Genomic DNA, 12190 nt, shown 5'->3' with positions numbered 1-12190 from the left:
AATAGAACTGTTGGGTCTCTACACTGAAATTATTATTGTTATTATTATAGAGTATTTATAAAGCGCCAATAGTTCGCTCAGCGCTGTACATTACAAAGGGGGACAGAACATGTGACAGAACAATACCAATACAATGCAAAACATGAGGGGATCGAGGGCCCTGCTCTTTTGAGCTTACAATCTAGGAGGGAGGGGATGGTGGCACAGGAGGAGTTAGCTGTGGGGGATGGAGTGGTAGGAAGAGTGGAGGAGGTCGGCAAGTTAGCAGGGGGTGGGGTAGGCTTCCCTGAAGAGATAGGTTTTCAGGGTGCGCCTAAAGGAGAGGAGAGTAGGTGATAATCTGATGGGTTGGGGCAGGGAGTTCCAGAGGATGGGTGACACTCTGGAGAAGTCCTGGAGGCGGGCATGGGAGAAGGAGACCAGGGAACTAGAGAGAAGGAGGTCTTGTGAGGAGCGGAGTGTGCGTGCTGGGTGGTACTTGGATATTAGGTCAGTAATGTAGTTCGGGGCAGTATGGTGGACAGCTTTGTACGTCAGCGTTAGGATTTTGAATTTGAATCGTTTGCGTGATCGGAAGCCAGTGGAGGGATTGGCAGAGGGGGGTGGCGGAGACGGAGCGGTTGAAAAGGTGAATGAGTCTGGCAGCCGTATTCAGGATCAACTGAAGCGGGGATAGCCAGCGGCGAGGCAGGCCAGTGAGGAGGGGGTTGCAGTAGTCGAGTCGTGTTATGATGAGGGAGTGGATTTGTCTTGAAGTACAAACTTTCTTAGTGCTATGTCCTGCTGTCACTTTAAAAGTCTGGAAAAACCACCAATTCATTTTTACTGAAGTCACAAAAGGCATGTACACTCACTGGTCACTTTATTAGGTACACCTTTCTAGTGCCTAGACCAGTGGTGGGCAACCTTTTTTTTCAACTGAGCCAAATCTCGCCAAAACCACGATTGAAATTTATTTTGAGAGCCACATTTTTAAAACTGAAAATACATCTCCCATATAGTAATTCATCCCCCATAGTAATTCATCCCCCATAGTAATTCATCCCCCATATAGTAATTCATCCCCCATATAGTAATTCATCCCCCATAGAGTAATTCATCCCCCATATAGTAATTCATCCCCCATATAGTAATTCATCCCCCATATAGTAATTCATCCCCCATATAGTAATTCATCCCCCATATAGTAATTCATCCCCCATATTAATTCATCCCCCATATTAATTCATCCCCCATAGTAATTCATCCCCCATATAGTAATTCATCCCCCATATAGTAATTCATCCCCCATAGTAATTCATCCCCCCATAGTAATTCATCCCCCATATAGTAATTCATCCCCCATATAGTAATTCATCCCCATATAGTAATTCATCCCCCATATTAATTCATCCCCCATAGTAATTCATCCCCCATATAGTAATTCATCCCCCATAGTAATTCATCCCCCATAGTAATTCATCCCCCATATAGTAATTCATCCCCCATAGTAATTCATCCCCCCTATAGTAATTCATCCCCCATATAGTAATTCATCCCCCATATAGTAATTCATCCCCCCATAGTAATTCATCCCCCATATAGTAATTCATCCCCCATATAGTAATTCATCCCCCATATAGTAATTCATCCCCCATATAGTAATTCATCCCCCATATTAATTCATCCCCCATATAGTAATTCATCCCCCATAGTAATTCATCCCCCATATAGTAATTCATCCCCCATATAGTAATTCATCCCCCCTATAGTAATTCATCTCCCATATAGTAATTCATCTCCCATATAGTAATTCATCTCCCATATAGTAATTCATCCCCCATATAGTAAGTCCCCCATATAGTAAGTCCCCCATATAGTAAGTCCCCCATATAGTAAGTCCCCCATATAGTAAGTCCCCCATATAGTAAGTCCCCCATATAGTAAGTCCCCCATATAGTAAGTCCCCCCCCATATAGTAAGTCCCCCCCCATATAGTAAGTCCCCCCCCATATAGTAAGTCCCCCCCCATATAGTAAGTCCCCCCCCATATAGTAAGTCCCCCCCCATATAGTAAGTCCCCCCCCATATAGTAAGTCCCCCCCCCATATAGTAAGTCCCCCCCCATATAGTAAGTTCCCCCCCATATAGTAAGTCCCCCCCCATATAGTAAGTCCCCCCCCATATAGTAAGTCCCCCCCCATATAGTAAGTCCCCCCCCATATAGTAAGTCCCCCCCCATATAGTAAGTCCCCCCCCCATATAGTAAGTCCCCCATATAGTAATTCATCCCCCATATAGTAAGTCCCCCCTGTGTCAATTCACTTACCTTTGCTCCGCGCGTTCCTCTCGCCGTGCTTCCCGTGCCGTTCTGGTCTTCAGGGCGGACTGTGAGAGGAGAGGAGTTCGTCACGCTGCCCCGCCTACATCCTGGCTGCCCCGCCTACATCCTGACAGCTGCAGAGTCCTGACTTTTGGGGCGGCCGCCCGAGAGGAGGGAGGGGAGCGGGCGGCCGTCCGAGAGGAGGGAGGGGAGGGGAGGTGAGGAAGCGGCCGCCCTGCACACGCCCGTCCGAGAGGAGGGAGAGGAGGGAGGGGAGCGGGCGCCCGGCACACAGAAGAGCCGCATTTAAGCTTGTAAAGAGCCGCATGTGGCTCGCGAGCCGCGGCTTGCCGACCACTGGCCTAGACAGTATCCCCCACACCATTAAACCACCAGCCTATTGATACCAGGCAAGATGGATCCGTGCTTTCAAATAATGAGCCTACCATCTGAATGTCGCAGCAACCAGTCTGCCCATTCTCCTCTGACATCAACGAGGCATTTTTGTGCACACAACTGCCGCTCACTGGATATTTCCTCTTTTTAGGACCGTTCTCTGTAAACCCTAGAGATGGTTGTGCATGAAAATCCCAGTAGATCAGTAGTTTTTTAAATACTCAGACCAGCCCATCTGGCACCAACAACCATGCCACGTTCAAAGTCACTTAAATCCCCTTTCTTCCCCACTCTGATGCTCGGTTTGAACTTCAGTAAGTTGTCTTCACCACGTCTAGATGTCTAAATGCATTGAGTTGCTGCCTTGTGATTGGCTGATTAGCAATTTGTGCAATTGAACAAGTGTACCTAGTAGAGGTCGGTCAGTGTATATTACAATTTGAACCTTGGTGTGCTTTGTGTATTTTTTCCAGATCAGTGCAGTAATCCAGTGTGAAACTTTTCCCCTGTGCAGGAGTTTCCTGTAATAAAGACCAGCCACTGCTTCTCTTTTTCCTTGTGCAGGACAACAAGTCTTGTATCTACCTCCCTTCCCTGTAGTTTTCTGCAGACAGCTTATAGTGGGTAGATCTGCTAGGTCCCTCCGACAATTCTGCTCTCTGCACAAGATATGTGCATCACAGTGATAATATCACCAATACTTTTACGAGGTTTGCAAAGTCATTTGGTGCACAAAAATGTGATTTATATCCCTTTTGGCTGTTGAGGAATATATTAAAGTTTTTGTGCCAAGAATTCATCATGAACTTCAAAGCTGTAGACTGCCTAAAGGAAAGGATCCTCTGCCTAAAGCAAAGGTTTTAAAAATATAATAAGTTTACGGCCCCATGTCATCTAGTATGGTGTACCTTAGTAATTTAATTGTGCCTGTTGGCTTTCCTTGTATGTTTCACACTATATTTGTTTATTGCACAGGGAGACCTCTCCCGGGTACAAGAGGAGAATGCAAAGGTAACGGAAATCGACAAACTTTTAAAACAAACATCTGCTTTGCCCATACAAGGTGACGCATCCGTTTCTCTTAATTGATTTGAGACCATGTGTGAGCTCTGAGTTGCTCTGGTCTGAGCTTACGCAGGGCTGAAAACTTTCTCACTGCCCTATGCATAGTGCTGGGTGAACCACCAAACACCAGTGCTGTCATGTGTGAAAACGTGAGTGAACCTCTATACCCAGAAGCACTTGGTATTTTCTTTGTTGAGCAACTGGGGACAGAGGAAAGGTGGGTTTGTGCTACTGGGGTTTGGGGGTATAAAAGTTAAAGGTATTTCTTTCTCTGCATGTCATTGACACAGATTTTCTTACTACTTTATTAGCAAAATAATCTCGTAGGTTTTATTACCCTTCTTGTCTGTATTCTTTCTGTCAGATTTGACAATTCTAATTCTGTTCTTCTTCCAACAGATATCAGAGAAACTGAAGAAGAAATATGACAGGTGAGAGAGTACTGAACTAGGGAGCAGGTCACTTCTGAGGTGCTAATATAGTGTTTTGATTTGGTATAGTAAACCAATGTATCCCATATGCATATTAGCCAACAATGACATCTTGCGCATGCACTCTCCAAAATCAAATCTCCTTATAGCCATTACTGATTACGTATTTTTTATGCACAAAAACCTGCACAAACAAAATTGCTGACCTGTCTTTCCAAAAATTCTAGTTGCCTGCTTGTCACACTGATCTGTTGGCTTCAACATTGCTCAGGTCACTGACTTTGGAATATGCACAGTGCTATGAAAAAATATTCGCCCCCTTCCTAATTTTTTGCATATCGTCACACTTAAAGGATAAGTTCACCTTTGGGAACATGTTACAAGTTCACCTTTGGGAACATGTTACAAGTTCACCTTTGGGAACATGTTACAAGTTCACCTTTGGGAACATGTTACATGTTCCACCCGCTTTTAGGATGGAACATATCCCCGATCCTGCAGCCACCACCCGCTGCTCCACCTCCTCCGTGTGACAGAAGTACAGAGAGACGTTCCTCATACTAGCTGTCAGTTTTCAAACACAGCATGACTTTGTCCATACGGCCGTGTAATTCATTCACAGTGTTCTGTGAATGAATGGACTACAAATCCAGACAGGCTTAGCGGCTGTCAGCTTGTAGTCCTCAATGAACTACCACGGCACTGTGAGCACTGTGGTAGTTCATTGAGTCATCCTGTCAGCAAGTATCAGCTTGGTCGTACAGGATGTACAAGTAAGCAAATACACTGACGTTGTGCAGAAGACCTGCGTGGCATCAGCGATCTACTGATCGCTGGCGCAATGCTTTATAGGCCCCTGACACAAAAAATAATAAATGCACATTTTTTTTGCCTGCAAAAAAAATGTGCATTTACTATTTTTTGTGGGAAGGTAAACGGTGATTAAGCACATTTTTGGAAAGCTGCGTAAAACTTCACTTGCCACATCCAAACCTGATTACTGCCAGACCTGTTGAATTAAGAAATCACTTAAATAGAAGTTGTCTGATAAAGTGAAGTGTGCTAAAAGATTTAAAAAAGCAACACCGCAATCTAAAGAGCTTCAAGAACAGGTGAGAAACAAAGTAATTGACATGTATCGGTCTGGAAAGGATTACAAAGCCATTTCTAAGGCTTTGGGACTCCGGTGAACCATGGTGAGAGCCATTATCCACAAATGGAGAAAACTTGGAACAAAGGTGAACCTTCTCCTCGTACACAGGAAGTACTCAGTTTTTTCTCCAATGTCTGTAAGGTGGATGGTCACTGAACGTGCTGCATGTGCTCTGTGAGCATACTGGGAGGTCTGGAACGATTCTACTGAGTCAAGGGCCTCAATCGGATCCATTTGAAAAACTATTAGCAAAATTGGATGATACCTGAGCCCCGCTGGGTAAGGAGAAGAATCCTCTGGGTTTTGCCTGTAATACAGCTTTATGGTGATGGACCCTGCATTTTTGGAACCTTGTGCAGTTTGGTTTGACCAAGGCGATTCCAGCAGAGTGCTATATGGATCCAAGGCAATGGCCCCCATTTAAAAAGGGGGGCTGAGTCATTAAAGGTCTTTAGGACAAGGCCAGCCGTGATGGGTGAAGGTTGGTCCCTGACTAAAACTTCAGGGGCCTGCGACGTGATTATATATGTGTATATGTGGAGAAGTCTGCTATGGATGTCCAGGAAGACCACCAGGTGGAGTACTTGTTTTTGCTTGCACCTGCCTGTACTACCTACCTAGACACTGTCCAGGCAAAGGTGTTTCTGCCACCAGGAAAGAGCCATGCCCTGAGAGATCAAGGGATACAGAATTGGTAGGCGGACTACCTCAGTCATCGGCGGTTGCTATGGGGGAATGGGCTCTGCATCCCAAAGTGTTCTCAGCAATCTGCCAGCGTTGGGGTGTCTGGACATAGATCTGTTGATGTCCAGGTTCAACAGCAAGGTGGACAGGTTTGTGTCCAGGATGCGGGACCCTCTTCCTTTAGGGGTGGATGCTTTGGTGATACTGTGGGATCCGATTTCCCTAATCGTTGCCTTTCCCCTGATTTAGCTACTCCCACTGCTGTTACGCAGGATTTGAGATTAGGTGATTCCGGTGATATTAGTGGCACCAGCCTGGTCCAGGAAGTGTTGGTATACGAACATTGTCAGGCTAGCAGTGGGCAATCCATGGCCACTGCCAGATCGGTAACATCTGCTGTCTCAGCGACCTATATTGCACCCAGCTTTACAGTCGCTGAATTTGACAGCATGGATGTTGAGACCCAAATCTTGAAAGGTAGGGGAGTGTCAGGCTCGGTTATCCACACAATGTTGAATGCTAGGAAGCTGGTTTCTAGGTACATTTATTATAGAAATTGGAAGGTATATATTTTCTGGTGTGAGGATTGAAAATGGCACCCGCCAAAATATTTGATTGGGAGAATTTTGTCTTTTTTCCAATCAGAAGTAGAAAAGAAGTTGGCTGTTGGTATTATTAACCTCCCTGGCAGTAATCCGGAGTGTGGCTCGGGGTTAATTTTCAGTACCAAAAGCGGTAACCCCGAGCCACACTGTAGTGTAACTTACCTTGTCCTGCGGTTCACCCGATGTCCTCCGGTCGATGCCGGCTTCCGTCTAAGGCAGGGGTGTCCAAACTTTTTTCAAAGAGGGCCAGATTGGATGAAGTGAACATGGTGGAGGGCCGAACATTTTTCCGAACATTCTTTGAACCATTATAATTAAATGCAAATAAATTATTTTATGCCAAGTTAATTGCAAACGACATACTTTTCATTTCATAACATTAAGATCAACTGACAGCTGAGTTTTCACAATGTATTGAAAATAAATTAAAAAAAAACTTACCTGCACTAATGTGAAGGGTGAAAAAGGTAGCTGGAGCTGAAGTCTCTGCTCGGCAGCCGGGAGGGGAAGAGAAACACACTTCACGTTGGAAGCCCGGCCCTGACGTCACCGCCCTCTGTCGCTCCCAGCGCGGCGCAGTCACGCATGCGCACTGCTCTCAAGCAGAAGACTGTCTGCCACAGAAGGGAGGGCCGTGCGACAGCCGCATTTACACAGACCAGGGAGAACGCGCTGCAGTCAGGCATGTGCACTGCCCTCTGCTCTCAAGCAGAAGACTGTCTGCCATAGAGGGCCGTGGGAGGGCCACATTACACAGAGCAGGGAGGGCTGTTGGAGGGCCATATTAAACCGACCCCCGGGCCGTAAATGGCCTGCGGGCCGGACTTTGGACATGCCTGGTCTAAGGGGTTCCCTTCCCTGCGAGTGTGGCGACGCAGGGGGGCAGAACCGGTAGGAGATTAAAAAAAGTAAAAACAAGACATACACACAATACATTGTACTATGTTAGGATTACATTAATGTATCAAACCATTTAACCTCAGTTTTGTCCCGAGTGCTTTGTCCTGTGCCCTGCCTGCATTTTTACTGTTCTTTCTGCCTGGAAACGTGAGAATGTCCATGGCATCCAAAAAGCGTCCCTTTAGGTCAAAAGTGGTTTTAGGCCAGCTAGAGAACAGCGATAGTAAATTAGAATCACTTGCAGAATTGAGTGATAGTGATTCGTGGGGAAATTCGTCATCAGACACTGAAAGTGACGACAGCGACGATTCTGCGACTGAGCTCAGTGATGTGCGAATTTGGCGCTCTATTTCAAATTTCAGTGTTTTTGGTTTGAATACATTTTTTAATTAATTTATTATTTTTTATAATTATTTATCATATTATAATTTATAATTTTGTGTTTCAAATTTTATCATACCCAGGATGTTTACTAGACTCTTGTTTGGACAGATTTAAGTGAGTTATTTCTAAGAATTACAGGCCTACAATATAAAACAACAAATTTCCATGCAAAACAATATACTGCTTTGACATTCAAAAATATTGACATAATCAGACCGCCAGCGAGGTTAAGGGTCAGGTTTCAGCTTTGGCTGTTTTTTCCAAAGACCGATTGCTTCTCAGTCTTTGCTTTATATTTTTTTACAGGGAGTGATGTGTACTGTTCCTCCTGTCAGTCAGCCCCTGTGTCCTTGGGACTTGAATTTGGTGTTGGCAATTTTACAGAAACCACCATTTGAATCTATCAGGGAGATTCTGTTCTGCTAACTCGAAAAGTTCTGTTTTTGGTGGCAATCACCTCTGCAAGAAGGGCATCGGGGTTGGTAGCTCTTTCTTGTAGGGAACTATCTTTGGTTTAACATCAGGATAAGGTGGCGTTGCGGCCTCCACGGGCCTTTTTGCCAAAGTTGGTTTCTAGTTTTCATCTCAATGAGGACATTTGTTCTGCCTTCATGCTTTCCTAGGCCTCAGTTGGCAAAAAAAAATCTTTGTGTGCCCTGGATGTGGTTCAGGCAATAAAGGTCTTTGAGAATGATAGCACAGATTAGAAAGGCTGATTCCTTGTTTGTTTTGCCAGAAGGACCTAGGAGAGGACAGGCAGCATCCAAGCCAACTATTTCTGAGTGGATTCGTCAGTTAATCATTCAAGCTTATGGTTTGAAGAGCAAGGTTCCACCCTTTCAGGTGAAAACACACTCTACCAGGAGTGTGGGGGCATCTTGGGCTATCTACCACCAGGCATCAGTTGTTCATGTTTGTAAGGCTGCTACATGGTGTTCGGTTCATAAATCCACAAGGTTTTACCAGGTGGATGACAGAGGATTCTGCCTTTGGCCGTAGTGTTTTGCGTACAGCTGATTGGCTCCTTTTTATGATGTTGGCGGTAGTTATTGTGATGTCACCTACCCCTCAAGGTTATTGCTTTGGGACGTCCCACATAATCAGTATTATGGCCTGCTCTGTGTCCCTTGATGTACGATAAAGAAAATTGGATTTTTTTCTACATACTTACCTGTAAAATCCATTTCTTGGAGTACATCAAGGAACACAGAAGTCCATCCCCTCTTTATGGATTTTTATTGCTTGCTACAAAAACTGAGTACTTCCTGTGTAGGAGGGGTTATGTGGGGGAGCTCTTCCTGTTTGATCACTTGACCAGTGTCCATTCACCTATACGTGGCATATAACCAACACAGTCATTAACATGGCCTGCTCTGTGTGCTGTGATGTACTAAAAAAAATGGATTTTACAGGTAAGTATTCAGAAAAAATCCACTTTTTTCACATAGGGCGAGGTAGGTTTGGACAGCTTTTTTTTCCCTTAAAAAATTAAATCATCATTTTAAAAAACTGCATTTTGTATTTACTTGGGTTATCTTTGTGTAATATTAAAAATGTTTAATGATATGAATCAATGTAAGTGTGATAAATTTGTGAAAAAAAATAAAAAAATCAGGAAAGGGGCAAATGCCATTTCGCAGCAGTGTATGTAGATTTTTAGATGGAAGTTGCCAGCCTCTATTTGTTTTTCTCAGTGCAAGCTTCCTTTACAAAGCCCTTGCTGCAATTCCTATGAAAGAGGATAACCGTAAAGTAACCTTGACAACTTGCTCTCCATTCTATAGCAGAAGTACTGCTACAGGGTGGCAGGGCTGCGCAAAATCACGTGTGTGTGTGTGTGTGTGTAGGTTTGTATATATATGTGTACATATATATATGTGTGTGTGTGTATATATATATATATATATGTACTTGATTTTAATTTCCAGGTAGGAGGACCACATTGCCATTGGCTGATGGGGTTGTCAATCACTGTGTCCCGGCCGGCGATTCCTGGCCGGGACATGATGATCGTCAGTAGGGCTGAGAGGGGAGAGATCTGTGTGTAAGCAACACCGATCTCTCTCCTGTCAGCATGGACATGCTACTTTGTATTTCTCTGCACAGCAAAGGGATACAAAGCAGCATGTCTCCCTAGTAAAACACAACACAGCACACAATGTGAAACACACAGTTAACCCTTTGATTGCCCAGATGTTAACCCCTTCCTGCCCAGTGTCATTAGTACAGTGTCAGTGCTTTTTATTAGCACTGATCACTGTATTAGTGTCTCTGGGGATGTCAGTGGCAGTTAGTGAGTTCCCACCCAGTGTCAGAATGCCTGCCGCAGGCCAGTTATAAGTCGCTGATCGCTGCCATTACTAGTATAAAAAAAAATTTTAATTCCTGTATACCGCCATTTGTAGACGCTATAATGTTCACGTAAACCAATTAATGTACACTTATTGGGATTTTGTTTTAGCAAAGACGTGTAGCAGAATACATTTTGACCTAAATTTGTGAAGAAATTAGTTTTTAAAAAAAATGTTTTTAATTGGATATGTTTTATAGCAAAAAAGTAAAAAATATTGTGTTTTTTTTCAAAATTGCCAGTTTTTTTTGTTTATAGCGTAAAAAATAAAAACCACAGAGGTGATCAAATACCACCGAAATAAAGCTGTATTTGTTGGAAAATGACATAAATTTCATTTATATACAGTGTTGCATGACTGCGCAATTGTCAGTTAAAATAATGCAGCGCCGTATCGCAAAAAATGGCCTGGTCAGGAATGGGGGTAAATCCTCTGGAGGGCAAGTGGTTAAAGGATGCCTTGACAAACCTCCAATTGTCAACAAAAAGACTTCTATGATGTTAGTGTTCCCTGTAAGTCTTGTCCTGCTGTTGCTGTGTATGCAAAAGCTCTCCACTCACTGCAGGTTCCTTTTTATTTATGTTAAATGCTGTATCCTTTTTCCCTTACAGCTATCTGAGGCTGCAGACTGATAAGGAGGCTCTGTACAATGACAGCAGGTGAGAAGTGAATTACTTGTGTCCTTGGATCAGAGGACATCCTACTGTGCTTGCCTGCTGACTTTTTCCTGCTTTCAAATAAGGACAAAAATTGAGGAGATTCAGCAGAGGAAAGAGGAAGAGTTGAAAGCCTTGACAATGAGAAACCAGAAGCTTCAGCAGGATCTGCAGGGTGCTCAGCAGGTAAGTGCTTGCATACAGGCATGCAGTATCAGCTGATTCCCTGATCATACATCATTTATCTCTGAGCAGTGTTCTCAAAAGTTAGCTTAGGGTCTTAAAACTGCATAGTTTTAATTTTACACACAATTGTTATAGTAATGTACACTAATGTGCAAAAGGCAGATGTGAACAAATAAATTATAAATTAAAAATGCTTTCAAAAATAGAAGTTAATAGTTTATTTTTTATCAAATAACAAAATGGAAAGTAAATAAACAGAGGAGAAATTCAAATCAATATTTGGGGTGACCATCTTTTGCCTTCAAAACAGTGTAATTTCTTCTTGGAATACTTGCACACAGTTTTTCACTGAACATGGCAGGTAGGTTGTTCCAAACATCTTGGAGAACTAGCCACATATCATTTGTTGGATGTAGGCTGCCCTAAATCCTTCTGTCTGTTGATGTAATCCCAAACAGACTTGATGATGTTGAGATCAGGGCTCTGTGGGGGCCAAACCATCACCTCCAGGATTTCTTGTTCTTCTTTACGCTGAAGATATTTTTTAATGACATTGCCTGTGTGTTTGGGGTTGTTATCCAGCTGCAGAATAAATTTGGGGCCAATCATATGCCTCCCTGATGGTATGGCGTGATGGATAGGTATCTGCCTGTGTTTCTCAGAATTTAGGTTGAGCCCTACTGTCCGCATACTCATCACTGGCTTTGACAGCAGCGAGAGCGAATTGCTCCTGGTGCCCCAGCAAAGCCTGTGAGATTCAGAACTGAGGGGAAAGTAGAGCTGCAGATGGGCACAGTGCTGGATGTATAGGTATGTTACCATCAATGTTTGAAAGTAGGCATTATGTAGAATGTTTTTAGGCAAAGCATTGTAGTATCTGTGTTATTTTTTATGCTGTATACCAGTGGTCGGCAAACTTCTGCCTGGGGTGCCAGATGTGGCCCTTTCCGTGCTTTTATCCAAGCCTTGGGGCACTATTTCATCCACTGATCCCAACAATGGGGCTTAACTCCCCCCACTGACATCAATAAAGGGGCACAATTCCAACAACACCAATGATGAGATGCGAATTCTCCT

At 43.7% G+C, this 12190-nt stretch overlaps 1 protein-coding gene across 2 annotated transcripts in view; it reads left to right on the top strand.

Moving 5' to 3' along the window:
• GRIPAP1 (GRIP1 associated protein 1) overlaps positions 1-12190 on the top strand; it is a 161658-nt gene that overhangs the window by 24683 nt on the left and 124785 nt on the right. For both annotated transcript variants that reach the window (XM_089675243.1, XM_089675242.1), the window contains exons 10-13: positions 3674-3709; positions 4163-4194; positions 10883-10930; positions 11014-11113. In XM_089675243.1, the coding sequence (XP_089531369.1) occupies positions 3674-3709; positions 4163-4194; positions 10883-10930; positions 11014-11113 (216 nt within the window). The remainder of the gene's footprint in view (positions 1-3673; positions 3710-4162; positions 4195-10882; positions 10931-11013; positions 11114-12190) is intronic.

The sequence above is a fragment of the Staurois parvus genome, unplaced genomic scaffold (genome assembly GCF_062004578.1).
Source record: "Staurois parvus isolate SC_StPar_1 unplaced genomic scaffold, SC_StPar_1.0 ptg000154l, whole genome shotgun sequence".
Classification (NCBI taxonomy): Eukaryota; Metazoa; Chordata; class Amphibia; order Anura; family Ranidae; genus Staurois; species Staurois parvus.
This window is presented reverse-complemented; position numbering and strand designations above follow the sequence as displayed.